General features: G+C 40.1%; 1 protein-coding gene across 1 annotated transcript in view; it reads left to right on the top strand.

Moving 5' to 3' along the window:
- Nucleotides 1–6,986: 6,986 nt before the first annotated feature.
- RASGRP1 (RAS guanyl releasing protein 1) overlaps nucleotides 6,987–27,524 on the top strand; it is a gene marked incomplete at both ends in the record, with an annotated part of 39,444 nt that continues 18,906 nt past the window's right edge. Inside the window, 4 exons of the mRNA XM_084262762.1 lie at nucleotides 6,987–7,018; nucleotides 9,435–9,604; nucleotides 25,828–25,925; nucleotides 27,352–27,422. Coding sequence (XP_084118888.1) covers nucleotides 6,987–7,018; nucleotides 9,435–9,604; nucleotides 25,828–25,925; nucleotides 27,352–27,422 — 371 coding nt within the window. The remainder of the gene's footprint in view (nucleotides 7,019–9,434; nucleotides 9,605–25,827; nucleotides 25,926–27,351; nucleotides 27,423–27,524) is intronic.

Here is a 27,524-nt window from a genome sequence, read left to right as displayed (position 1 = left end):
CACTTTTTGACTTAACAGACTTGATATTTCTATATATTATCAAGATACATGTTCATTGTTTTTCTTGGAATGTGGAACAATTAAGTTCAGTCCACTGTTACTTAAAGTCTTCCAGATTAAAACCACCACCACCAGTTTCAGTTACACGTAGCTGACAGTGGAAGACCGTTGCCAATCAGCAGCTTGCAATAGTATCTGTAAAAGCAAGTAATGATGAACTTGGACATAGTTCTCAAAGTAAATTTTAGACTTTTTGATGACTTTTATGTCCTTTAGAGAGTTCAGGGTGAAAACAGAAGGAGAAATGAAGTTATTAAATTTATGAAATGCCTAAATTTTTCTGGACTGGCTCACTTAATCTTGTAAGATTTGTCTGAAAAGAAGAAAAAAAGAAAAAAGGAAAAGGATTTTTCCCGTTTTGGGGGGATTTGTCTCTGCTCAAAATCCCAGTCAGGGTACTGATGAAACTTAGGAACTGGTGTACTGTATGCACTGTCTGATGCATGTATCCATCTATCAGCATCTAAGTTCCTGGACTGACTGCGAAACCTCTAAATTGGGTTGCAGAATCATGCACTCGTGTACTGAGCATTGCTGGAATAGATGAGCACTTTCACAAGCATAAATGCAATTATTTTCAGAGTATTACTAAGCAGTTGGATAAATTCACACCAACACAGCTCTAAGTCAAGAAAAGACTTTATCAATCATCTTTGCCAAGTACAGTGAGATTGTTTTTCCTGTTTTAAAAGGGAGGGCAGAGTCACAAGGGAAAGGCTACAGTAGTTGTAGTACTTGAAATGAAAAAATGAGGCCCTTTTTTTCCAAAAACCTAATTAGCATTACTTAGTACTTCACATGGTCAAAGTACATGTTTTTACTTAATTTTCATTAATGAGAGCTCAGATTTCTGCAATTGCTGCTGGTAAAAGTATGCCTCAGGATCAAAAACCTGAACGAATACAGCAAATAGATACGTAAAAAGCTCTTCTCAGCATCATTTTCTGAAAGGCAAGGGACTCCAGGAGAGTCCATAGAAGATGCAAAAGAAGTTTTTCATTATTTCAGCCATCATATCACAATTTTACTTCTACAATCCTCTTTCTCTAGTCACTACAAGCCATCTACCTTCTGTAACCAAAGCAGTTGAAAATGACAACTCCTGTCAGTATGCCTCCTTATTTGCCCCATGAGGTATTCATACTGTGAATCTGAATGGAAGGAGGGTGCTGTGAAAGAAATTGAATCTTGTTTTGTAGTTGAAGGTAATACTGATATCTGTACACACAAGAAGACATGAATCTCCTAATTTTGGAGTACACAGTTTTTCAAGGGGCATCCTACATGGTAACACTGTCGTAACTGCAGTGGCTTAAAGACACAGTCAAGACAAACTCTACAGGCAGAGATAATGCCTTTGATTAGAGCAACTAGTATAATATAGGGAAAAGTAGACAGATTTCCAGATGTTTCTATTTTTTAAGTTTAGTAAAGCTTTCAACATAATTTCTTACAATATTCTTGCATTCAGTCTGGGACACTGAGGTGTGGATGGGTGGACAACCTCGTAAAAAGTTGTTCACCTAGTAAAAGTAGTTTGAATGTTTAGGCTCAGAGCATATGGGATGTATCTACCTGGAAGCTGGCAGACTAGCACAGGGGTCTATCCTGGGACCTGTCCATTTTAATGCTGTTAGCAGCACTCTGGGGGAGGCAACACAGTGCACTCAGGTTTGTGGGCAGCATCAAACTGGGGTGACAATTCAGTACACTTGCAGGCAGACCTGTCATCCATAGAGACCTAGTCAGGCTGGAGGAATGGACTTGCAGGAACTTCTACAAAATTCAGCAGGGACAAACACATAGTCCTGCACCTAGGAAGGAATAGTTCCTTTCACCAGTGTGGGCTGGGAAGTGGTTGGCTGGGGAAGAGCTTTGCTGAAAAGGAGGTGGAGGTCCTGCCACACAGCATTCAGCACACAAGCCAGCAGTGCGCCCTGACAGCAGAGAAGGCACACAGCACACTGGGCTGGATTCACAGGTAGAGCCAGCAGATTGAGGGATGTGATTATACCACCTATACCCAGCACTCTAGACTGAGTCCAGTTCTTGGGTTCCCAGTAGAAGGAGGACATTGACAAACTGGAGCAAGTTCACCAGAAGGAAACTGAGGCTGGAGTGCTTGCCCTGTGAGAGATGCTAAGGGAACTGGCCCTTTTCATCCTGAAGAGATGTCCTCAGCGGTGATGTAATAGCAGGCTGACTGTACTTCTGAGAAGGATATTGAGAAGGAGCCAGGTTCTTTACTGCAGTGCATGGCAGGAGTCTGAGACAACAAACTGAAACAACCACAGACATTGATTGAAGGAGAATGATTTTATTTTTTTTAACCATGAGTGCAGTCCTACGTTGCAACAGGTTGCTCAGAGAAACTGTGCAGTCTTCAGACTTGGAGGTTTTCATGATCCAACTGGATGAAGTCCTGAGCAACCAGATCTAGTCCCACAGCTGGCTTTGAGCAGGAGGGTAGACCTGAGGTCCGTTCCAAACAATTTTGTGATTCTCTGTAGAAACTCTCTTCAAGTCTACTCAAAACCTTGTCTTTTCTAACTGTGCCAGCTGGTCTGATGAAAAGATATTGCCTTTACCTATGAGCTATGTCTTGCCTATAATTTCCAAGACTAAAACCCACAGATGTTCCATCAAGTGGCAGCATGTTTACACCTACATGGACCATTAGTAGGCCTGGACTCATTCAATCCAGCCCACAGACCTTTGGCATTTGAACTGAGAAAGTGACTCAGAGTAGTTGCAATGATCAGCTCGAGCGTTCACCGAGAGCGGTGGGAAATCCATGGCTGGCAAATAGCCTAAAGTAAAGGTCTGGTAAAATCCAAACTCAGTGAAACCCAGGTACTCCACACTCTAGGTTCTGATAATTTTCCTAAGGATTTTTTTTTCCTCTTTCATGAGTTCTATCTAGTCTTTTCTCTTTTCCACCATCTTCAGCTCAGGTCTTACTGTTGGACATTGCAAGATTTAACAGAAGCAGCCTTCACAGAAGGAGTGTCAGTAGAGAGGTAGATTGGAGAAGTAGATCTGTTAGTAGCATAGCTACTGACTTTGTAAGAAGTTTTGCATGTAATGTACACAAACTTATGGTCCTTAAATGTAAGGAGGCAGGGGCTATTGAGTGGTCTCAAAGAAAAGCTGGAACCTCAGAGGTACTTTACTGACAACCCAAATCACTCAAATAAGGTTAGTCCAGTCTTCTTCAACCTGACTTAAAGACCATGTGTAAAAAGAGGATTCTTATTCTCCTTCATTTACTTACCAACTCTCTCAATCCTACAGTCTTTCACTCTCACAACCTATTCTGCAATCATAAGCTTTATTGTCTCTCAATTATGAGTGAAAGCTGCAGTTGTCCAAAAAGACACCCTAGAACATACACCACTGCAAGCAAATTCACAAAAACAAACACTCTGGTAGGTCACATTGTTTCAGAAAGTGGAACATTCCATTCCTGACCACCACAGCAAAGACACCTTAAAAGAAAAATAGCAAGAGAATTACCATGGTATGATAACCTCAAAACCTTCACTAACATTGCAACTTTCTACAAATATAAATGCTTGATAAATTAGTGAAAGCACCCAAAGCATAGATCATCCTGCTCAAAAGTTATAGCCCAGGCTTGGAAGAACACCCTAGAAATGCTCTACTAGCTGTAACAGAAATCAACACTCACAACAACAAAACTTGTGCTAAGAGCTACAAACTTTCCTTGTAACAGGGAAGTACATTTGGATGGTGCCTTAAATAAGGCTGCTATTCCTATCAGCTGATCATACAGGATAACCACATCTTTGGCATATAACAGCTCAGATGAAACAAGTTAGAAGCTAGCAGACCCTCACCGACAACTCATTAAGCCAAATGATTCTAATTACTACCTGGTATGCATAATATGTTTACTTTTTATGCAGGAACTCTTCATAGCTTTCCATTTGCTGCCCTCCTTTCCAACTATATTAGCAAGCTTTTCTCCTTTTCTGGAATTGCTTCTTGCACTACATTGCTTGCCTTTCTAATGTGGTCTACTGACCCTGCCACCTTACAGATGCTCTATCAGTGATAAGGAATCTTCTCATTCATGATCCCAAGAGGACACTGAAAAGCTTTTGGAATCAAGCTGTGATTTTACAATACTGTATGTAAAACAGATCTATGTGAAAGCTACTGGAAAAATGTGTGGTCTTGCTCTCTTGCCATTGTTTGTGGCAGCAGTTGTGCTAATATGAGTGGGTGGTGAAATGAACTAAATTATTGAAAATGGCAAAATATGTATCATTTTTATTTGGGTTGGGATTTTTTTGCCTTGATTCATTTTTGTGTGCACCTCACTGTGTGGTTGTACAAGCTCCACTAGTTGGCCCATTGTGAAGATCAGGACTAGGAAACCAGGAAAGACAGAAAATTAAATGAGCTTAAAGTAGATGTGAAAGAACAGCTCAAGAAAATGATTTTCATTTTGATTCAAGGTCATGCTAGGTTTGTGGACTCTCACTAACTCGGAGGGAGAAAGGCATAACTTGAAGTACAACAGAACTTCAAAGATCTGGCTTCCTCTGAGGTAGTAAATTGGTGTCCTCACTTGTTTCCAATGGTAAAATCCAGTTTATAATTTCCTATTGTTGCAAGATCTTCCAGGAATCTGAGCACAATGGTATAAAAATGCCTGGCTGGTTGTGTTCCCTGGGAAAAATACAGCCCACGGTTGCCATCACCACCTCGCAACTCTGTTAACACAGCTCCTGTGGATTATAAGTTATATTTTAAAGTAATCATCTACTTATTGGAGTCCTGAGAACAGAAGAAATATCTTGCTTTCCCACAGAGCAAATCTCTGATCCTCTGAGGACACAAAACAGGCATGAGTCTACTTTACAGTAGACCATTTCATGTGAAGAATGTCACATTTAAGGATCAGTATGCCAGACTGCTGCGTGAGCATGTAAATTACAACTGAACTGTGTACAGTAAAATTTACATCTGGATTGCCCTCTGACCACAAAGCTAGAGTTTTCTTTCTGTCAGACCTCCAGTTATCTGTATGTGCATGCGCGTGCATGAATTTCTCAAGGAAAATGTGTTAAAGAAGCAAAGATAGCTGTGATGTCCTTCTCTGAAGTAGGATTCAGCCAGGAGATTGGCTTAAGTGGTACAGGTAGTATTGCAGACCACATAACCTGTGGTCTTGGATGTGTGTTAATGTATTTGTTCTTCTTAAACCACAGTTACCTTCAAGCTTTCTGCTAGGAATGAGCTCTAAAACTTACTCAGAAGAATGTCACCTACTGAATCACTGATGTAATTTCCAGGATTATGCAGGGTTTTTCCTTTTACCTGGAGGTCTCCAGCAAAGCAAAAGTCAGGTTTGTGCAGCTCTGGGTTGTGACAATGATAGTTACCACTGCCTCTGAGAAAATACCAGTGAACCTTTGCAAACTCAATCAGTTTGGAGACCTAAAGAGAAATGTGCCCTGGTTGTTGGCAGAGAATTGCTCTGAATACCTGAACCTTACCAGTTAGTCTTAAAATGAAAGAAAGTTTATGAAAACTGTTTGTATCTTGGCGTGAGGCACAATGGCATTACAATGGCCAAGTAATTTTTAAGAACATAAGCTGAGCTCAAAACATAAGCTGTTGACAAAGCAGTAGCTGAAGCGCCCTGTGACCCAGTACTTTCCTGCTGCTCTGCTGAGGGCACTGTGCAACGAAAGACCATTTGGCCAAGCTGTAAGCGACAGGATCTCGGGCCTTTTCAGATTTTCAGCCTGGTCACCTCTCCTCAGCAGTGAAGGTGTCAACACTGAGTGGGAAGAGCTCTCAGAAACTCGTAATTATGATACAAAGGCCCCTTTCCTTGTTCTGTGATGAAACTGGAGGTACGGCGTAAGGTGCCAAATAAGCACAGAGGCTTTAAAATAATCGTCAACGCGGGTATCTTGACATCGCGCCCCAGCTTCATGCAGGCACTACCTTCCAGCGGCACGTACCGCGGCGGGAGAGCTGTGTGGTCCTGCCGCCGCGGAGCTGAACGACCCGCGCACAGCCCCCGTCAGTCAGGCTTCTCGCCAGCCCCCCGCTGCGCCTCACCCCGGCCCTGCGTGCGGAGGGGGCCGCGGGGCCCAGGGCCTTTGAAGCCATCCACCAACGCGAGCGCCTGGCGCAGCCGGCGGCAGGTAGCGGCGCGCAGGGGCCCCCAGCTGGCACGACACCCCACCCCTTGCCGGCCGTTGGCGGGCCAGCCAATCAGGGAGCGCGTGGGTCCACCCCACTCGCAGTCACGTAACCCGGCGGGGGGGGGGTACGGGGACCCGGCACCGGCCGGTGTTGCCGTAGGCGGGGTGTCGCCGCGCCCGGAGAGTGGCTGGGGTTTGGCTGTGCTTTGTCCTTCGTGACAGGTGCCCCGGCAGCGGCTGTCCTCGGCGCTCGGGGGCCGCGGCCGGGCGGGCATACACCGGCGCTGTGCCAGCTGCTGCGAGGCACGCAGGAGCCCCGGCGCCGGTTCTGCCCGCCGTGGGGAGGGGGCTTGCCCAGAGGGGAGGGCCTGTCCTTCCGGGACGAAGTTGTGCCGTGGAAAAAGTTGCTGCCGCTATAGAGCCAGGCGGTGAGCGCAGGAGAGCGCGTTTCTGTACCTGGTAAACCCGGTGGCTTCAGAGAAGAGCAGCCCAGTAGCTCGGTACTTCCTTCTGCCGATAAGATCTTCGCCTGCGCTCGTCACGGCTGGCGGCCGCTGCCCCACTTGAATTGGTTTCAGACTCCTCCCGAGGCGAGACGGGGCGCGGGAGAGCGGCGAGTCGGGAGGCGGCGATGCGTGAGGCCGCGCAGCTCCCCCCGGCCTCCTCCGCCCCGCGAAGCCCCGCTCCCTGCGCTGCTGGCAGAGCCGGCCCGGCGGCCGAGCCGCGGCTGGCACCGACATGGGAACCTTAGGGAAAAGGAGAGAAAACCAGTGAGTTCGCCGTCGTTCGCTGCGGGCCAGGCTGCGGTCCGGCGTCGGTCGTTGTTGGCGGGTCTCGGGGTCACACGTCGCCGCACCTCAAGTGTGAGGTGTCCGCCCGGCGCGGTGGGGCGGGTGCGGTGTGTTGCCGCCGCGCTGCCCCCGCGGCGGGGCTGGCGTGGAGTCCCATGGGGCGCGGGGCCGGGGGGCTGGGGCTCCGCGGGCGCTGGAAAGGGGGGCGGGGGGGGGGGGGGGGAAGAAAGGGGCGCGAGAGTTGGGGTGTCGGGGGGAGGACTTTGTTCCGTCCTTTTGGGTGCAAGCGTGCGCCGAGCTGCCGGTCAGCGCGGACTGGGAAGAGCCTCACTTTACGGTCCCAGCGGGAGGGGCCGCTCGGCCCTCGCCCGGGCTCCGGTTACCTGCAGCACCGCCGGCGGGCTGCCGGGGGGCGCCGAGCGAGGAGCTGTGGCCGGGGCTGGGGAGCAAGGCTGTCCTCTTCTCGCCGGGGAAGCGCCACCTGCCCCGGCTGTCATCTGCTTGTGGCTTCTTCCCCGCTGCCAGCTAGCGTGCAGTGGTGCTGCAGGGTGCTCGTCCGTCCGTGCCCCGTCCACACGCCATCCCTCACCCGCCCGCCGCCCCTCAGCGCATCTTTAGTCTATTTTTCATGTCGAGTAACTGTTGCAAGGGGATTTGTTCTAATGAATGGCTAATTTCAGACATGTCACGGCTGAGTTTTGCCTGACTGGTGTGCCAAGTCGGCCACAGTGTTAACGTAAACTTTCTTTTTGGGGGTGGGTAGGGGTGGTGGTGAGCGTCTGGACGCTTTAGTTTTTCTGCACCCTGTTGCCAAGAGCTAAAGTATATTCTCTAACTCCGACTGTGCAGCTAGAATCCTCTGTCTTGTGCTGAAGAGGCGCTGGAATAAAGTTAGGAGAGGGGTTTAAGCTTCTGTAAAGAAAACCCTGAAAGATGATCAGGCCCCTGCTTTTTTTTTAATTTGAGAACAGGAAGTCAGATCACAAAGCTTAGAGGGAAATTTAGAGAAAGGGGGAAGGGAAGAGAACAGTCTTTGCATTGACACTGTCAGCTTAACTACCGAGCAGCTGAGTGATGGTCACTACCTCTGCAGGGTCAGGCCTCTGTTTTCCTGACTTTGAAACTATGGAGCCCTGGGGTCAGTGTTGTGTTGTAAGTGACACCGTGCAAGTTTAATAGCTTTCACAGCATTTAAATGAAACAGAAATTCAAGATAAGGCTTGAAATTCATTGGAATGAAATAGGGTCCACCCTGTCTTTTTAAGGCATGCATATTTATCCAGGAGCTCCTATAGTGGATGTTTATGTCTTTACCTTCTGTGTTGGTATGAATATGCACACTGGATGAATTTCTGTTCCTTTTCTTTCCAGGACTGTCAGTTTATTAATAGAGTCTTGCATAGTGTTCCATGAAAAGTTGTATGAAGCATCTTAAAGGTGATAAGCATCTTAAAGGTGCTGGAGCCACTCGGTTAGGAAGACTGTGGAGTATAAATTGTCCCTGAAATAAAGCCAGCAGTGGTTGTTGCCCTTTTGTAAACTGTATGGTTACACTCTCCTGATAGATTTTGAGGTCATTTCTGTTATTTGCACGCAAATAAATATTCCAGCATGTAATCACGGATATAATAATGTGCCTATTTACTGTTTCCTACAGAATTATAAACTTGTGTGCAAACCATGAACAACCTTTAATATAATCTGTAAATGTACACATTCTTGAAATCTAAGATTGAGATCTATCATGTGATCAAAATAGAAGCCTAAAACTTGATACGTGCTTTATTTTGGTCTCATGCAATTTTAATTTGCATCCATTCTATACTATTCTTTCTAACTGACTTGTTTTAATCTGCTCTGTTTTTCTTGAATTGTGAAATGCTTCACTGAAACTGCACTGATATTTTGTTTACTTAATAATGATCTTCCAAATGAAATTAATAAAGCTAATCAGTCATTTTCCAATGTGTGTAATACTTGGTTATAGTTACAATTTTTTTCTCCTTTACTTTTGATGACAAGACAAATATGTGATGGTAGATTACTGCATAACAATATTCCTGTTACATAGTTTGAGGGGTTTTTATGCTTGTGTTGAAAGTGTAATGTAAACAGCTTCTCAACAAAGAAACAAGATTTGTGGTAATCTTGACAGATCATTCAAGGAGCTCTATAATCCTGTGTTCTACAATCCACATTTATCAGGAGAGGAAAAAAAAAAAAGGCAGTTACTGAGCAGTCTCTTTGGAGCATGTATTAAGTGGGAGGGTTATGCCTTTCAGTACCCTAGCTACAGGGAGTTAATTGTCCTTTAAATCCCCGCTCCTTTCCCATGCACTGTAAAATTTCCCACTGGATCTTCTTGTATTTACTCTACTATTGTGCTTTCTTTTAGGCAACCTGCCCAAGCATGCAGCACTGCGCCTGAATCAGCAGTTGAGCTGAAGCACATCAGTCATTGTCCAAGCCTCTCAAATCTTAACCAGGTCACGATGGTGCCGTTGGGGCACTTAGGCAAAGGGGCCACTTTGGAAGATCTTCTTGAAACCTGCATTCAGTCTTTTGGTGAGTCTGGAGGCAAATTTAGGATCGTATTAATTTGTTTCTGTCCCGGCTGCATTATGGTCACTTACATTGTTTTGTCAGAGGAGATGAAAGGTGTAACTGGGATTTTTCTATGCTGTAGGTGACTGGTTATTTATATAGGTTTGTGGAACTGTTTATGTAGATGTGTGTAACATGCACTAAGAGATTAGCCTGACAGCTGTTTTTTCTTGAGAGGATAAGACAAATGTCAATCGCATGTTTATCTATGTGGGGATTTTTTGTTGTTCCTTCAAGTACCAGTTTGGTAAACTTTTGCATATTGCAGTAATATTCTAATAACGTGTGTAAATAACATGTTTATATTAAGTATTTTGAAATGAGTAGGGCTATTTTTAAACTAGGTGAAATAACATCAGCTTCTCACATTATAAATATAATTATAATTTATATGTAAAAATAAAGTTATAAATGCATTTTTGCATTATAAGTATAGATTTAAAGTTGCTTCTCTACTGAAGAAAAAGAATTCAAACAAAAATTGCAACTGTATACCCTTTTGAGCATATCAGTTATCCATTTGTTTTTGTATAAGAATTGTAATATATGGACAAGAATTATTGCCTGCGCCCTATACCCCTAGTTTCCCTTTCTAAGTTTTTCTTTAATAGATGTGTTTATTTTTGATAGTATTAAAATATGTTAGTATTGAAGGCACTCAGAATGATTCTGAATAATTTCCTTGTAAGTGGTGCATCTGTTTGTTGTTGCTGTGTCTTTTGGTGCTATGAGCTATTCTCAAAGCAGATGTTGCAGAGTAGTCCTTAAGAAGTGAATGCACTTGAAGAAACTCCATGCGTATTTTTGCCGTGTCTGTTGCGGTATCTTTGAGAACACTAAGCTCTAAAATAATCTATACAGTTAAATAGTAACACATAGTGCTGATCTAGTGATATGGCACATAAATACAGTATAATCAATAACTAATTTTCACACTCATTAGAAATGTCTTTTTTTAACTTTAAAGCCTTCTAATCAACATATGCAGAGAAATGCATGTCTGAGAAAAGTGAATGAGACATGTAATTTTCAGTAATGCTTTGTTTCATTCTGGCTTATTTTTCTCTATTTAATTACTTTAAAGAACATACCCACTCAGCTGCTCTAAAGCCCTAATTTCTAAACAATTGTCAATTCATATTTTTATATGTTTTGGTTGACTGGAGTGAGATAAACTTCTGAAACACGTGGAAGGCCTGCATACAGTTTTAATATTGCGACTATTTGACCAACATTAGTGTGTCTACGTTTTTATGGATAAAAAAGGAATTATAAATGTAACGTTATAAAATATCTGGTAAAATTATTGCAATGATTGATTTCAAGTAATGTAGCTGAAACTTTTCAATGGGAGGCTATTATTGGTTTAACTATTTTAATACGTTTTAAACGCTTGATATCGGCGTGCACATGCTTATGTGTTCTCAGATTCCTGGGCATCCATATATTGTAAGGACTAAACTGACAAAGAAAAGTAGTTGTATCTGTCCAGTTAAGCTATATATACATGTGTATCTTTCCAAAGGGTTTCATGCTTCTGTTAGAAAATTTGCCATAGACGATAAATAGGGTTTTCTTGAATGTTGGCAAGTGGTACCTAGGCCTAGCAAAGTGAATTGCAAGGCATCTGTAAACATAATGTTAAAGTCACCAAGGACTGATAGAATTACAGTGTGTGCTGCAGAAGTTTAGACACATCATTGGGCAATTCATGGTAGTGTCTGTATTGGTACATCTTCTATGACATGATGAATGTTCTTAGCTGGAATTTCCCACTAGGGTATTTAGATAAATTGTGAAGTGCAACTGTTACAACTATAGATAGCCTCCATAACAAAGTTCCTTGAAGAAGGTTCTTGTAGCTACCAACAAAACCACTGCAGAATTTGTTCACAGCATCATGCCAGTAAAGGAAGAGATAGAAAAAACTTTAATCTGGGAATTTGAAGAGAGGTAAGGGTAGGAAGAAAGGTGGTGGTCGGGGAAAAGGCATAGCTGCTGAATGATTAAAAGTAAACCAAGTGATAAAGCAAGTTTCTTCCCAGGCATACTACTAAAGACCCGGTACTCAGTTCTATGCAGACTAAGGTTATACCTTCAATCTCAGGTATGCTGAGCTATAATATTTAGTATGTTGGTCTAGAAATTAATTATTGTGATCTGAGTAAGACTTATTTCAATATTAAAAATACAGAAATCCTCAAGACACAAGCACAGATTTCCCTTTTATATTTTAAGCTTACTTTCTATAAAATGTCCTTGATTCATTTGCTTTCTAGGGTTAAGTAGAACAGCAGGCAGTAGACAGAGATGATGATGTGTCATGTTTCAGATTATATACTGCATCATGATAATATTATATTGCACTTGCTAATATTACATGTAAAATTACAAATACAGTTCCGATCTAAAGTATAGAATAAGTAATTATATAAGTTTGGAAAAAGCAATTCATGTTAAGAGAGGCTGATGTCAACAGTGGTGTATAAGGGGAAGTTGGTAGCCTTCTGCCAAATATGCAGAGACTATCACAAGAAGATGTAATGAAGAAGGCATTAAGAATCAATACATACAGCGGTGACGAACATAAGTATGAGTTTTTATGGATAAGGGGGGGGAAAAATGAAAAAGGGGAATATGCCAAGCAGTGTTGTAAATGGATTCCATGAGAGAGACAAATCTTGTCCAGAGACCCAAGTTAATCTAAACCTGATGATGAGGTGAGGAACAAAGATTGGAGTTAGTGATACTGTCTGTGGGTCTACAACAGTGCTGGGTAGAAGATGATACTAGAATGTGGACACAATAGTGTGAGTTATAACGGTGGCATTGAACCTCATAATTCCAAAGGTAGAGAGTTAGGACTTTTGTTTGTTTGCTTGTTTGGGTATTTTGGTTGGTTTTGGGGAGGGTTTTGAGTTTGAGGGGGGTGTTGTTTTGTTGTGGGTTTTTTTAGAAAATACCAAAAATTTATTCAGCGTAACTAACTTAAATATCTGCTTTAGGATGATTAGTGTCTGCTCTCTCACTTCTCAAATTTGGTGGTCTTTAGCTTGAAATGATGAATGATAGGCATGTACTTTAGAGACAGAAATAGTGAGTGTCATGAGGTAGTGTGAAGTCATGTAGATAGATCACTACATGCAAGACACGAGCATTACTTCAATGTTTATTCAATAACATGACAAGGAGGAGATGCTGAAAGCAGAGGTTCCTTCAAGTCCCATGAAAAGTTGCATCAGGGTGAGTAAGGTGAATCATCTTGCAAATGAATTGCTAAAAATAAAAGCAAAAGAAAAGCTAGGATGTAAGCTAGGGCGAGAGTTCAGGAAAAATAGCGTGATGAAGGATTGAAGTCAGGAAGTGTCTTAGAAAGGAATATTGGTCCTGAATGTAGGAGGCAATTCTAGAGGCTTGAAACTGCTCTCATTGGTTTGAAGAGACTTAGTTATATAGGATAGTCATTCAAAGCATGTTCTATGTGACTTGGAAGATCTCTCAACATTGTAAGTAGCTAGAAAATACTGCTGTTACTACAGTTTGGTTTTACAAGAGCTGCAGACTGTAAGCATCACACGATTGCCTTAGAAGAGTAGGGAAAGTGTAGCATACAAGTGGATCTTACAATGACTTTTAAAGAAGAAAAACTGATCATGTGGATAGAAAGAGAAGTCATAACAGGGAAGTGAAGGAAAATACAAAGAAGGGAGGGAGTGCGTAGAGAGGAAAAGCAGGAGGTAGTGTAAAATGATTGTAAAGACTAGAAAACAGTGGCTTACATTCAGAAAACCTCTCCATCAGAGAGGTTAGTTCTGAACAGAAAGGTCATAAAGGAAAAAAAAAATTAAGGTAGATGTTCAATTGGCAACACGGTGGCTGAAGTTGTGAGTTCAGGCAAGCAGTTCTAATTAAAAGATCTAGGCTTAGAATATGACAGCTTCAGGAGGAGATAATTCATTCTGGAGGAAGTCTTCATTAGTGGTTGTGGTTCTGGAGTGGAACTGCAAGTAGAACAGTGAGTTTAACCCCCTGCATCTATGTTTATCCATTTTGTAGTCTGTAAAATGCCAGGAAAAGAATGTACTTTTGACTTGAAGACAGTTCTCTGAAAGTAAGTATGGGTTTGTCTCCTCCTTTTTTACTAAAGACATTTATTCTATCAGCTTTGTTGCTGAAACCAGCAGAGTAGGGTCTGGTTTGCTGGTCCACATCCATATTAACTATTTAATGCTGACAGTTCAGTAGAACACAGGAAGCACATGCTCTAGTTTTTGCTAGCTCTTATAGTAATCTTTGTGAGACTGCATAAATGCATATTAACGTATATTTAGTCCAGAAAGTGTTACAGGTCAGAAAGGAAAAATATATCAGCAGTGTTTGCTTCACTGGATATCTTAATTAGTTAACTGTACATCTGCTAACTACAGAAATGAAATAACTGCTTGTAATGTTTTTCACTTTAGGCTATCCTCATGCTACAGTGAGCTTGATGTTTTCTATGTGTTTGCAAGTCAGTTTCTATTCCAGCAGATATTTTTTTTTCCTGTTTGTCCTCTGCATGTATTTGTGCATGGTAAAAGGTCCCCATTCCTTTCCCCTGACTGTGAGCATCTGTCTTAAAAATGTACCTTTTTAAAAAAACTCTTCAGGAAGATTTAAATACACTTTTTTTTTTTTTTTAAACTAGTACACCTTTCAAAGACTCAGTGAATTCACGTTCAAGCTTATAGGCCACATAGGGTCAGAGAGCCTTTTCCTTGCCCACATCAAAAAAACATTTCTTTATATTGTGTTTATAAGTGTTTGAAAACTCTTTTGCCATTAGGACAAAGCATATCTTCAGTGTAGTATCAGCTTGCTATCTCCCTGCTTTGTCATGAAGTCATGAAATGTTATTTAGAACTACCTGGCAAACAATTCCAAGAGTGTGCTTGAAAGTCATAATTTATACAAACACTCATGTCTTAAAAACACCTGAGGGTCATTTAAGAGCTGAAAAATCCCTAAGATCTCAGAATTTTAATGTTATGAAGGTATTTCTGTCCTTAGCCTTTGAGTGCAAGATCTTACTCATTTGCCTCTTACATTTGAGTACTGGAAAGGTGTTTAGTGTAGCACACAAGGACCTATCCTTATTCTACAATCCAGCCACTTCAGCTGCTGCTAGACAAGACGAATGTGCCCAAAGAAAAAAAAATAAATTATGAAATATCATCTTTAAATGCATGTTACCATGTGGTGTCCTTGTGTCTGGTTTCTTGAGAGGGATGTAAGTGCTTTAAGAAAGCAACAAAAGTATTTCCCAGAGCATACTTCTGTGTGGAAGCTCAGTCACAATAAATTGTTTGCCCTGGAATTGTTCATACCACAGTGTCAGTTTTCAGTATGAAGAAAACCTTTAAAATAAGATTTAAACCCATAGCCACTACTTCTTAAAGAAGGTAAAAATCATAACCTCAAAGATTATCAAAGTTCTTAACTGAATTTATGTGAACCTAGTGCAATTTGCAACTTCTCAATGTGATAGTACTCTTAGACAGCTAGGTGTAAAGAGTAAGTTGTGTTATAAATTGTTCTGCAGTATCTGATCAGTGCTAAGCTACCTTGTTGCCTCAGTGTGTGATTGAGATGCTTGTAAACAAGCCTTAGAAATTCAGGAAACCATTCCCAGACTGATTTGGATAAAAGATGCCATGGAATTGTGTTGATAGAAATCAGTCAAAGGTGCTGGTTACCTAATAAGGACTAGCTGCCTAAAACTGTACAAGTTAATCACAGTTAACATTTTTCTAGAATGAAAAATAACTGAGTTAGCAGAGCTGTCTAGTTCTGTAAACTGGTAACATTTTTAGAGCTCACTTTTGTATCAGTAGAATGCAAAAATATATTGAGTCTCAGGAATGCTTTGAGAGCCAGGGAAATACTGCATCAGTTTTACAAACAATGAAACAGGCAAGTTGGAGTTCACTCATTAGCCATTTCCTCTAAAATACTGAAAATTTGAAAGTTTTCACCTTTTTTTCCCCTTATCTGGAAAAAAGCCACAGTACTCTTAATATAAGTACATTCTGCCAGTCTAGTTAAAGCATACAATAGCTAGTAAGACAATCACAGTTCAAGTAATGAGTTTATCCTTTTACCAAGTTTACCATATATTAATTCTAACATAGAATTCTGACAAGTCTTTCAAGGCATATGTGCACCCACAGAAGGCAACTTTGGTTGCTTACTTTCTGTTTGATTTGCAACAGTCAACTGTTTTTATCCCATGCTTCACAGGCTTGCAGGGTTCCACCCCTCGCCCCTGAAGCCTAGGCTGAAGGTTGGAGTCTCCAGCCTGCTCCTCAACAGTAGTTAAAAATTGCTCAGGGTATTTTTCTGTATTAAAATATCATTGACCATTGTGTGTTAAGTAATCTAGATGTGATTTGGTCAAATACAATGGAGAAACTTTAGTATTGCTTGGCAACTGCAACTACGTTAATGATCAATTAATGACATTGTGGGAACAGAAGAGTCATTACTGCTCTGTAGAATGCATGACATTGTGGGAACAGAAGAGTAGTTACTGCTCTGGAGAATACTAAGTGCTGTTTAGCTAACTATTAAAGTTAATTATGATTATACCAAAATGAAAATAGATTTCTTTTTTAACCTGATGCCTGTGGAAAAAAAAAATCCCAAAGACAAGAAACTTGACTTCAGTCTTTTCAATATAATTTTCCAAAGTCAAGAAATAAGTAATAAAGGAAAATGAAGAAAACTTGGGCTTCTTGCTTTATAAAGCAGTCTCCCATTTATTTACATTTACCACTGGGATATGCCAGAACATTCAGTCTACATACCTCTAAATATAACTTCAGAAAAAAAAAATTATTTAGCAATGCAAAAAGCTTAGCAGTAGAAAATAGTAAATTCTCCTGAGAATGCTGTGTGAATTTAATTCTTTAAATCTCTTCAATCTACGTATGAAGTTGAAGCATGAAATATCACTTTTCCCTTGGGTTTCCCCATGCGTTTTACCTTGTGTTACCTGTTCTGTTTTGTGTGTGCTTTAGTGTGAAGTTTTTCAGTGTTCCACTGTGTATCACCAAGTGTGAAGACATATTTTTATATTGCTTTTTTAAAAGTCTGAAAAAGAAGCAGCTTCCCTTACAGTGTTACATAGTTAGTAGATCTTTCTGTTATACAGGACAGACTAGAGATTAAAAGCTAAGATAACTTTCTAAACACGATACCACTATTTTTCCTGCCTTACTGAAGTAAAAGTCCAACAGCTGGCAAATAGTGTTAGCTTTTAAGCTTACACTTGCATTGGAAGTGACTTTAGGAATCCCCAAACATTGCAGTTTTAATGCTCCAATGTATACAAGGTCATGTCGAGAAAAATTCAGTGCCTCATGCCACCTCAATTGTAATTAAAGATCATTTAGAGGTATGCCATAGCGTCTGTTGAAATATGGAACTCTTCTGGCAGAGATCAGCACTGTGAGATATCAAGAGTCTCTTTTCTATTTTAACTTTTGTATGTTTCTTGGAAAAAGATTCACCTTCAGAATAACTGTATTTGGGTATGGGTGTGTCTCCCTCCAGGAGAACCAGTAATGTTTCATGTCGATCTCCCATATGTGGTATATACATTAAATACACATTTAAAAAAAAGTACTTGTTGAGGTTTAATAACAGAAAATTATGAGAAACCTTTATTAGTAACATTAAGAAATGCCCTGCAACTGTACTTAGGAGGTATAAGGTTCTTGCTCTGTGATAGACTAACTGATAACAGTGAGGCCAATAACGCTTACACTTCTAGCCCACCCCAGTCTCCTCACTGGTGGGCAGCCCAGCTTCTGGGTTAGAAGCTAGTTTGCCAGAGAGTCTGTAAACACCAATTCCACAGATACATCAAGAAGTTAGAGCAAAGACTAGGAAGCTGAGGTATGTAAGGGAGGGAAATCTGAAGCAGTAAGTCAGGAATGATAGAGCAGTAAAGCTGGAGCACGAATCAGTAATGGAAATAAAGGCTGGGAACGGGGATCTAAGTGTTCTGCAACATCTTAAGGTCCCTGAGAGAAAAACAGCTTGGTGTTTGCTAGTCCATAACAGTTTGAACCTTTGGATGGGGCTGACTGACTTTGCACCTGCTTGGATCTGATGACTGGCTGCCCTGGGATCAATTATGCAGTTAAAGAGAAACATATTATAAAACACCGTGGTTGTGTGGGATGAGTGAGTGCTAAGCATGCAGCTGGGTTCAGTGGTCATATAGTGATACCCGCCTCAGAAGTTTCTGATTCTGTTCTGTGAGTCTCCTTTATCTTGTCCATCAGTGCTTCTGCCAGCACAGCTGTGTTGCCAGGCATTACACTTGAATTATTCAAGAGTTGCCTGTGGCTCAAAAGCGCACGTGGCTCCAATATCATGATTTAAGGCCTTGAAAAAAATCTTGAACGCTCAAATGATGTTTTGTAGACTTTGGAGAAAAAAGACTAGTTGATTAAAAAGTTCTCATCTAAATTTGCTAAAATCAATATTTTAAACGTGGTAGAACAATGTATGGGGGGGGGTGTTAACTTTTTTATCTTGTTCTGTGTACTTGATCTGAATTTTCAAGGCTAATGGAATGCTTTCCACCCACATTTCATTTGGTTTCTCTCGAAGTACAGTTTAATTTCTCAAAATCATCCCATTTCCTCTTGACAAGAGCTTTTATCTTCTTGTTTTCGTTTCAAAGAATTACCCACCCAGAGCTCTTTCTGCAAGATGTAGCTTTCCAAAAGCTGTTTCTGAGAAAGGGTAATGGCTTTCCCTTGAGAATTTTCTCCCCTAATGTTCCCTACCCTCACACCGAACAATCTTATTATCCTTTTTGGATGCATATTAGTCTCACTTTTGTCTTGGATAGATCTGCATTGTTAATGAGTATTTGGAAGAACAGCATTAGGTTCTTTCCCCACCCCATTTTGTAGGGAGTTTGAAGGGGGAAGTAGACTTGGAGAAACGGTCAAGTTTATAGAGTTTCTTCCAACATCTGTGTTTACTTGGTTTGTTTGGGGTTCTGTTGGTGCAGGATTGATCACAAAGCAGTATGATTCTTTCCTCTTTTGGAAATACAGATTTCTTATTTTAATTTTGGAGATTTTCCTCTTAAGACCAATTACTTGTATAAATAAATTTTTGTATGTGTTAATAGCTACAGGCATGTATGGACAATAAGCCAATTAAAAGAAGTTTTAGTGCAATTCTCTGAGTATTTTGGTGCTGTCTGCTAAACATTCTAGCAATCTTGTTGCATGAGAGGGACCACCACCATTCTGTAGAGCATTAAATGTAAGCTGGAGCACTGAAGACACCAGCAGCTTTTGTCTGCAGCTAAAATTAAAACAATAATGCTTTAGCTAATTAGTGCATTATCTTTGCAAGGATGTTGTAATTAATTTATGTTGTTTCTGAAACATATTTAGCACTTCAAGGTAATGGTTTGAAATAAAACTCACGAAGGACATGTGTGAAGTTCTATACTTAGGGTAATCAGTTGTAAAACCAGTATGGCAAAGTCCTTGATGTTTCTGCAGAACAACATTTCTGCAGAAAACAATCTCAGTATGAAGATGGTTTTAAAACTGAAAACGGTTTAATGATACTATAGCACTGCAGAAACTCTTAAGGAGATAAGTGCATGCGCGGAGGGGTGTGTGTGTGCTTATTTATATTTTTTAATATATATGTACATGATACATGTACACTTACATATTAAAAGGTATATTTCTAAAAGGTATTTTTTACAGGATACTAGCAATATCATTCTAATTCTGATGCTAAGACCTTTGGAGTTCTGTATTCAGTTTTGCTTCATCAAGGTGCAAGCTGCAAAATTTTCAGTATAGGATATCAAAATTGACCAGAGATTTAGAAGACTTGGCTTCTGAGGAATAAAGATGACAAATTTCTTGGTTTTTACCTCAGAAAAGACACAAGGGAAGCAATTCTCAAATAGAGAAAAATTATTGTTAAGAGAAAGGGAATGTTTTCTCTCTCTGAGGGGGTAAGGCATAATGGGCTTAAGTTGCCCAAGTTGCCTGAAGCCTTTGAATAGATAGTAAGAACTCTCTAAAGATGGAGATGCTCAAGTGCACCTATGGAGGCTGTGAAATCCTCATCACTGTAAAATTTTTAACAACAAATTAATTTAAATCTGAAGTATACTGGCTTCAAGAAAGCTGATTCTCTGGTGGAGTGGAGGAATAGATTATATTAGCTCGTAGCTCTGATTTTAGCTGTGAATTGAGCTTTCAGCTGTCATTAAAAAATAAAGGCTATTTGCAACTCAGAACCACCCTAGTTTAAGTTGAATCTGCGTGCTGACCCTCAGTGATGGTGTCATAACTGATGAGCAGAATGGTGATTTCTTATTCTGAATAATTCAGAATAAGATTCTGAATCTGATTCTGACCAAATGTCATCAATTGAATGAAGAGAGTTAAATAGCTACCTCTAGACCTTCCTCAGTCACAGGTTACCGTATTCCAACATGGCAATAACAAGCCTGTAATAATAAGACTTATGTATTGCATAAGTTTTAAGATGAGAGGAACTGACTGCTTCCTATCTGTGAAGGGAAGTTCCAGGAAGTATCCATGAAATACTCATGAAATTTTGGTTGCTTGTAACCATTCTGAGGTTATCTTGTAGTACTGCACCTCTCATATGGGGCAGAGACATTGACTTAAAGCTGTTTCAGTTCAGTCACTAAACCCTAGACTGTAGTCCCACAGGGACCTCTGTGTGTTTCATCACGGTCTTTAACACCCTAAGAACATCAGTTCACTCAATTTTCAAATCACATGCTGCTTTATTAATCTTAGTAGACATTCATAACACCATCCCCATACCATCTTCTTTAAGCTACCAGAAAAAAACCTAGTGCACAGGTTTTTTTGTAGAAATCTTGAAGAATTCTATGTAGCACATCAGTATAGCAGGTCCTGGCTTTCAGCTTTGCACTTAGTAAGACTGCCGAGCAATTGCTTGAGGCTTTCTTGCATTGCATTGGTTTTGGTGCTACTTTTGGAAGACTTAAGGGAGTTTACAAGAAGTTATTCATGTCCTTAATAGTTTAGTCACTGATCACGTGATGTGAGTGCTCTGTGATTCACTTCTGATTCATTTCAAATTGTGCACTAGGTGATAGAGTTGGAACCTGCTTATGAAATAAAGACAATGCTTATGAAATAAAGGCTTCTTAGACCTAGAAAAACTAACATTTTGTTCTTGCAAAATTCAGTTCAGTTAAGACATCCTTTGTATTCTTCCTGTTGCCTTATTGTTGCACTCATGAGTAGGAAGGTCTCAGTACAGTAAAATTGTCTATTGAACATATTCTTTCTTTAAAGTATATTTACAAGAGGCTTGGTGGCCATCAGGACCTGGTGAAAAGCAGTCAGTTTACTCTTAAAACCTTGTGTATTGGCTTTTGAGTACTTTGATTCTTTAAACTGTTCTGAGAACAAGTGGTACTTCAGCTATTTCTAAATCATGGATTACAGGGAGCCACCAACTTGTCATGAAATGAAGTGACTGATGGGCCCAGATGAGGATATTCTTACCCTTGTGTAGTCTGAGTCTCAAGTATGCAACTGAGCTTTTGTAATTGTAGTTTTTAGTGGCTTTGTGTTGCTACACAATAAAATAAAATATTTAACCCTAAATGTCTCTCTGCTTTCACTCTTGTAGTTAAATACTGGAAAAGTACATTCATCTTCTGCATCCTTGTTTGTTTCAGAGAGTATTTATTAACACATCTTAGTACAATAAGGGCTTTTATAGGAAGAAAAGCATGTAACCAGTGCATTATTTGTATTTTGCTGTGGTGAAACAAAAATAAGGCTCATGAAATATTTTGCAGCTTACTTTGGGGTAAATTGACTAATTGAAACACACCCATCCCACTTTATTTAGTATTCACTTAGTATTCACTTAGTGGTTTTTGCTCAGCAGGGCCTGTGGTTAGAAACAGGTATACAAACGGAAATGAAAATGAGACTTAAAAGTTTTAAAACAAACTGCTGGAGGTTTTGAGAACACTGCAGAGACTCAGAGACACTGTTGCAACCCAACTAAGAGAGACCTCTTATTGGTGCTACGATTTTCACAAAGATAGTTTACCATAACTTTTGTTACTTCCTAACCCGCAGTTACATTTAGCAGGTTAGATTTTCAAAAAGTGACCTAGTGGTTGGAGATGTGAAAGACCCAAAGACAGGTCTGGAAGCAAAACTTAGTCTCATCTAATGCCCATTTTTACAACTTCAATTTTATGGGTGTATATTTTTTTTAATTAACATTTGCTGTATTATGTGTATGCACTTGAGAAGTGCTTCCTTTTAAAACTGGGCAGGAAGATATAATTAAATATTTGATAGCACATGTATTTGTAAAAACAAGAGCTGCTACATTTCCATGCAGGCTTGCTGTTCAGTGATGAACTGTTCTGGAAATCTTAAGCTTTTTCTACTGCAAAGTAATTATTTTGGGTTTTAAGCCAGGACTAATACAGTATTTTCCTTTGTGGAGATAAGCCTTTTTTAGTTGGGCGAGAGAATGGATAGCACAAAACTTAGTACTGTTTTAATCTTTGCAAAATAATTGCATGTCATTGTAATGAAGTCTGTCTCTATTGTCAGGTAATTATCTCTAGATGTTGTGGAGCATAAATGCACTTTTATTATACAAGAAAATACCACAAATTTATTGACCTAATCGCTAATAATAGTTTTTCTCTGCATCTTTGTAAAATGGAAAAGAGATGTTCTAGAGGAGAGAAATTCCATCTGGAATCTGGTGCCAAGGGGTACCTGTATTACCTTATGGTGAAGGGTTTGGGAGTGCAGAGGTGAAAATTCTAGGAGAGTGAATTACTTGCTGTCTTTGTCAGCTGGAGACGATAATGAGTATATTGAGTGCTTCTGAAAAGCTGGTGATTTAATTACAGCTGCATATTCTTGATAGTATGTGTGCATATAACCATTTGCCTTCTGAGTTAAGCATATATCGAATTGCTTTTGTGATTAAACAAAAGCCATTGGACAGAGAATCTGGCAGAACATCAGGTTTTATAAAATGGATGAAAATCGATACAAGCCTCTGTGTACAAGGCCTAAAATAATTTTACTGTTCTTGAAGACTCTGGAAGAGTAAAGAATGCCAAATACTAAAGGGCTGAATAAGTAGTGATTCCTGACGTCCAAGCCTTCTGCCAATTTCCCACTTCTCTGGCTAAATACTTTGCTCTTCTGTCCTCAGTACACCTGCTGTAATACCTAGACAGCTTATATCCCAGAATATTTAGGTAATGATTGGAATGCATACGCTTTTGTTGAGGCTATAAAACTGAGAATCTGTAATATAGGTCAAAAGGCAGCTCAAGACCTTTTGGTTACTTGTGGTGTATACTGCTCTCATTTAAGGAGCTCGTTTAAAGGACTTTCCCCTTGCTCATGTCACTGTAGGTAGAATTGCTCCTTACAATTTAAGTGTAACTAAAAAGACAGATTCAGAAAATGGTCTCTCATGTTTAGTGTTGAAGATCACCTGGCGCATCAAGTTCTCATTCTGGGCTTGATGGTGCTGAGTGGGTTGCTGCATGTTCGCCTAGGCGCTGTCAGATTTTACTGATCAGGATTTTTCTGCTCATCCTGCCTGAGAGACTGGCTGTAGTAAGGCAGGTCAAGACTGTTTACTGTATTGAGTTTCCTCCAGACTGACTATGCTTTTGCTATCAGAATGATGTTACCCACACCAGGTATATGATACCCAGCATGTTCTCTGCTTTCAGGGCTTCAAAGAGTCCGCTAAAACAGTAACTTCACTCTCAGATCTAGGCCATTCTGAGTCACTTTCCTACTGAACTATTCTGTGTGAAATAGTCAGCCTGTCTGCCAGCTTAAACTAATTTTGATGGAAAGATAGGAGTCTCAAAGAATTGCTTGTGTAGAAGAAAGATACTTAGATGGGTGCCCACATTGTTGTAGGGGCCTCTGTGTGAGCCCAGGATTGGTTTGATTTTATTTGCTGTCTGGACAGCCAGCCTGGATTGTGGCTTTGTTGTAGAGTAGGAAAAGACTTTCACAGGAGACTATAGTGATAGAAGGCATGAATACGACTATTGTGAAATGAAGAAGAGAGGAGCTAGATCTAGAAGAAATCAGGTTTTATTAGTTCTCCCAAAAATCTGATGTATTGTTCAAAAGGAAAGACCTGGGTTCTGGGGTTCTCCTGGGGCTCTTGTCCTTCCTGCAGAAGGACATGAAAATTCTTCAACAATCACAACCATGGATTATACAGTTTTCAAGTGGGCAAAGTGTAATGTTCCTTTTTGGTGTTGTGCAATTTAATATTTTTTTTTTCTCTAGTAATAGATGCCATTTCGTATGCTGCAAATCTGCTGTTTCAGCTTTCTCTTGCTTTTGCCTTATTGTCCATTGCTTCTTTATATTGTTCCTGTTATCGCTGTTCTAAGTGATAACTAAATTTGTCTTTATAGAGGACAATATTTAAAATTATTCCAAAAAGTAAATTTTCTCTTGTGTTTAAAAGAGTGTCTAACTCCGATTCAAGTTACTTAGGTTCTCTCATGGCAGGCTGTAGGAAAAATATCATCTGTTAATATTTACAAACACTTTTTCTACTGTATTTGTTACAGAAATGGAAACTTTTTTAAATGTTCTGTTACATTTGATGTCCTTGATCTTTTCTGAATATGGAAAAAAACCCCAACCCCACAAGATACAGAAGATATATGTAGCCTAAAAAACATCTTCAAGTGAAATCCTTGTAACGTTCAAGGAAATATGTTAGGACATTTAGGTCCACCACCATGAGTTAACTTCTTGGCTTCTGCCCATAGTCATATCTCATTCCATGTGCTTCTAGGTATAGATCCTAACACGTGCACGTGCCTTAGTGTTACATATGCCAGCTGTACCAAAACCCTCACAAACACTTATTATTGCTATTCTGTTTGATAAGTTCAGTCATGCTACTGACTGACTGGTATGGATCAGTAACTCAATTCTGCAACTCATTAATTTTTTTCAAAGGTTGTGTTTAGCAACCCCATGCAGTGATACAGGCTTGGGGGAGACTTTCTGGAGAGCTGTCAGGCAGAGAAGGACCTGGGGGTGTTGGTTGACTGCAGGCTGAATATGAGCCAGCAGTGTGCCCAGGTGGCCAGAAAAGCCAATGGCATCCTGGCTTGTATCAAAAACAGTGTGGCCAGTAGGTCTGGGGAGGTGATTGTGCCCCTGTACTCGGCATTGGTGAGGCCACACCTTGAGTACTGTGTCCAGTTCTGGGCTCCTCACCAGAAGGAGGACATTGAGGTCCTGGAACAAGTCCAGAGAAGGGCAACCAGGCTGGTGAAGGGGCTGGAGGGAAAATCATAATGAGAAGTTGCTGAGGGAGCTGGGGATGTTTAGCCTGGAGAAGAGGAGGCTGAGGGGAGACCTTATCACCACCTACAACTACCTGAAGGGAGGTTGTAGAGAGGTGGGCGATGGTCTCTTCAGCTAAGTAACAGGAGATAGGACAAGGGGAAATGGCACAAAGCTGCACCAGGGCAGGTTCAGATTAGATGTTAGGAAAAAATTTTTTACTGAAAGAGTTGTTGGAGCCTGGAACAGGATGCCCAGGGAGGTGGCAGAGTCACCATCCCTGTATGTGTTTAAAAGACAGGTAGACCAGGTTATTTGGGACATGTTTTATCATAGGACGGGAACGGTCTTTTTCAATTTTGTGATTCTGTGATACTAGACTTCTTAATCATAAGCATTTAGGTGCATTGCTGCTCTGAAATAATTACATACAATTATCTACATTATATATCTTCATTATATACAATAGATACAAATACGATATTTGAGTGCTTTTCAGACACAACTGCTTTTTTGCTTGTCTTTGTTTGTTTGCTTGTTTGTTTTGGTAGAAGTCTTCCAGGTCCTGATAGTGAAATATGGTGGTTGTTACATAGCTCTCATCAGAAAAATTATGCACTTCTGAAGTTAGTAAGTTACTGCTGTCTTTGAAATAGTGTAGGTGAACAGGCCTGATTAGAATTAGTATTCTGAAAGAACAAGTTGTTTACCACGGTATACCAAGATTTCAATATGAATACTCCTTTTTTTCAGATTTAGAAGGAAATGCTTATCAAAACAACCAGCTACTAAAGATAATTTTGGCCATGCATCAGTTTATCATCTCTTCTGCAGACATGCTCCAGAAACTCATTGATCTATATCCTTTATAATATTCACCTGCTATTAAGGTAGTATTAGATAACCTGACAACTTTGAAATGGGTAAGTAGAGGATATTTAATCTATGGGTGTATTACTGTTCCACTAATTAAACAATATACCTGTACTTTACAGTTTTTGGTTGTATAGTGTGTTTTTGTTTGGTTTAGGGTTGAGGTTTTTTGTTTATCCGTTTGGTTAGCTTATCATCCACAGAGAAAAAGATGAAACTTCAGTCCAGATTTTAAGTGGGATAAATCACCCTCCGCTGGCTATGGGGGGAGAATCTAGCAGGTGTTTGATGAATGCAGGCACCTCAGTTTTGTACTGAGAGCTTGGGCATAAGTTTCAGATCTCTTTCTCTGTTTCTGTCCTCCATACCACTAGAAGAGCAAAGAATAAAAGTGTATTTTTTGAAAATATTCAAATTTTATCACCTGGAGATGAAAATTTGCAACAAATGTTATTTGTCACTCACACATTCAAAATTGCAATGCACTGAAATAAATCATAAACTTTTCCTTTCTATCTGTTCCCTTTCTGAGTGCCTGGGCTCATACACGTGTGTTTCTGCCTCATTAGATTTTTCACAATGAAGCTACTAGATTGTTTTGGCAATATTAGCCTTTTTTGGAAATTTTTAATTGTGGAAATACATTACCTGACTTCTTAGCCTTACAGAATATTTACTACTAATTAAATGAACACAGGAAAGGGAGCAGACCCGATGTGCTAAGACTGTCCAGCCAGTTTTGGTACAATGTAGTTTAGGTAATCCTCCAAAGTCTGTATTTTACTGACTTTGCAAAGCAGTATCATTTAGTTTCAGAAGACGTTGGCTACAATATCAAAACGTGGTTTGGAGAGCTAATAGACTGAAAAAAAGGAGTGTTTCTTTCCAGTTATCACTGCAAGTCAAATGATTACTGTTGGTTATTTGGTTGAGGTTATCAAGGAGAGAAAAAGTTCTCATTTTTCTCTACCATTGTATACATCTGGTTATGTTTAAAAGAAAATACCTTTGTTTTTGTAGAAGCCACAGTGAATTACAATTAACTGAAAGGGATAACTGATAAATCTGGTATTACTGTTTCAAATTTTAGTGAGGTGTGCAAGTTCATGAGTTTTATTAGAAATTGTTAGGCATGGTGCAGTGAAACACGTGTAGAAAGCAGAATCATTTCACTACTTAACATTACTCAGTACTGAGGCAGATACATCAGTATTACTCATAGTAGTCATATTTACAGTAAACTTTTGCTAACGATTTTGGGATATAATCTATACACACTTCTGCAAAACTCTAATTTGATATTATATGCCATTGGTAGAAAGACTCCTATTGGTTATAGGTATGGAAGTATTAAGCATGTCACGTCTCATATAATTTGTGAGTGGATATGGTTTTCCTTAACAGTTTTCTACCTATCTTAATGCTTTAGAAAATAAATCCTCCATGCTGTGTATAAAGATATGTTATTTTGTGAGGTAAGAGTGTTCTTGCCTGCTAGCTATTTGTCTGCAGCTATCCATGTACCATATATACAAATGCTTTTGCCTCTCTTCAGCTGGCATTAAAAAGAGAAACAG

This window comes from Gallinula chloropus, assembly GCF_964237585.1.
Source record: "Gallinula chloropus genome assembly, chromosome: 4".
Lineage (NCBI taxonomy): Eukaryota > Metazoa > Chordata > Aves > Gruiformes > Rallidae > Gallinula > Gallinula chloropus.
The sequence above is the reverse complement of the archived record's forward strand: the minus strand, read 5'-3'. Positions and strand labels throughout refer to the sequence as shown.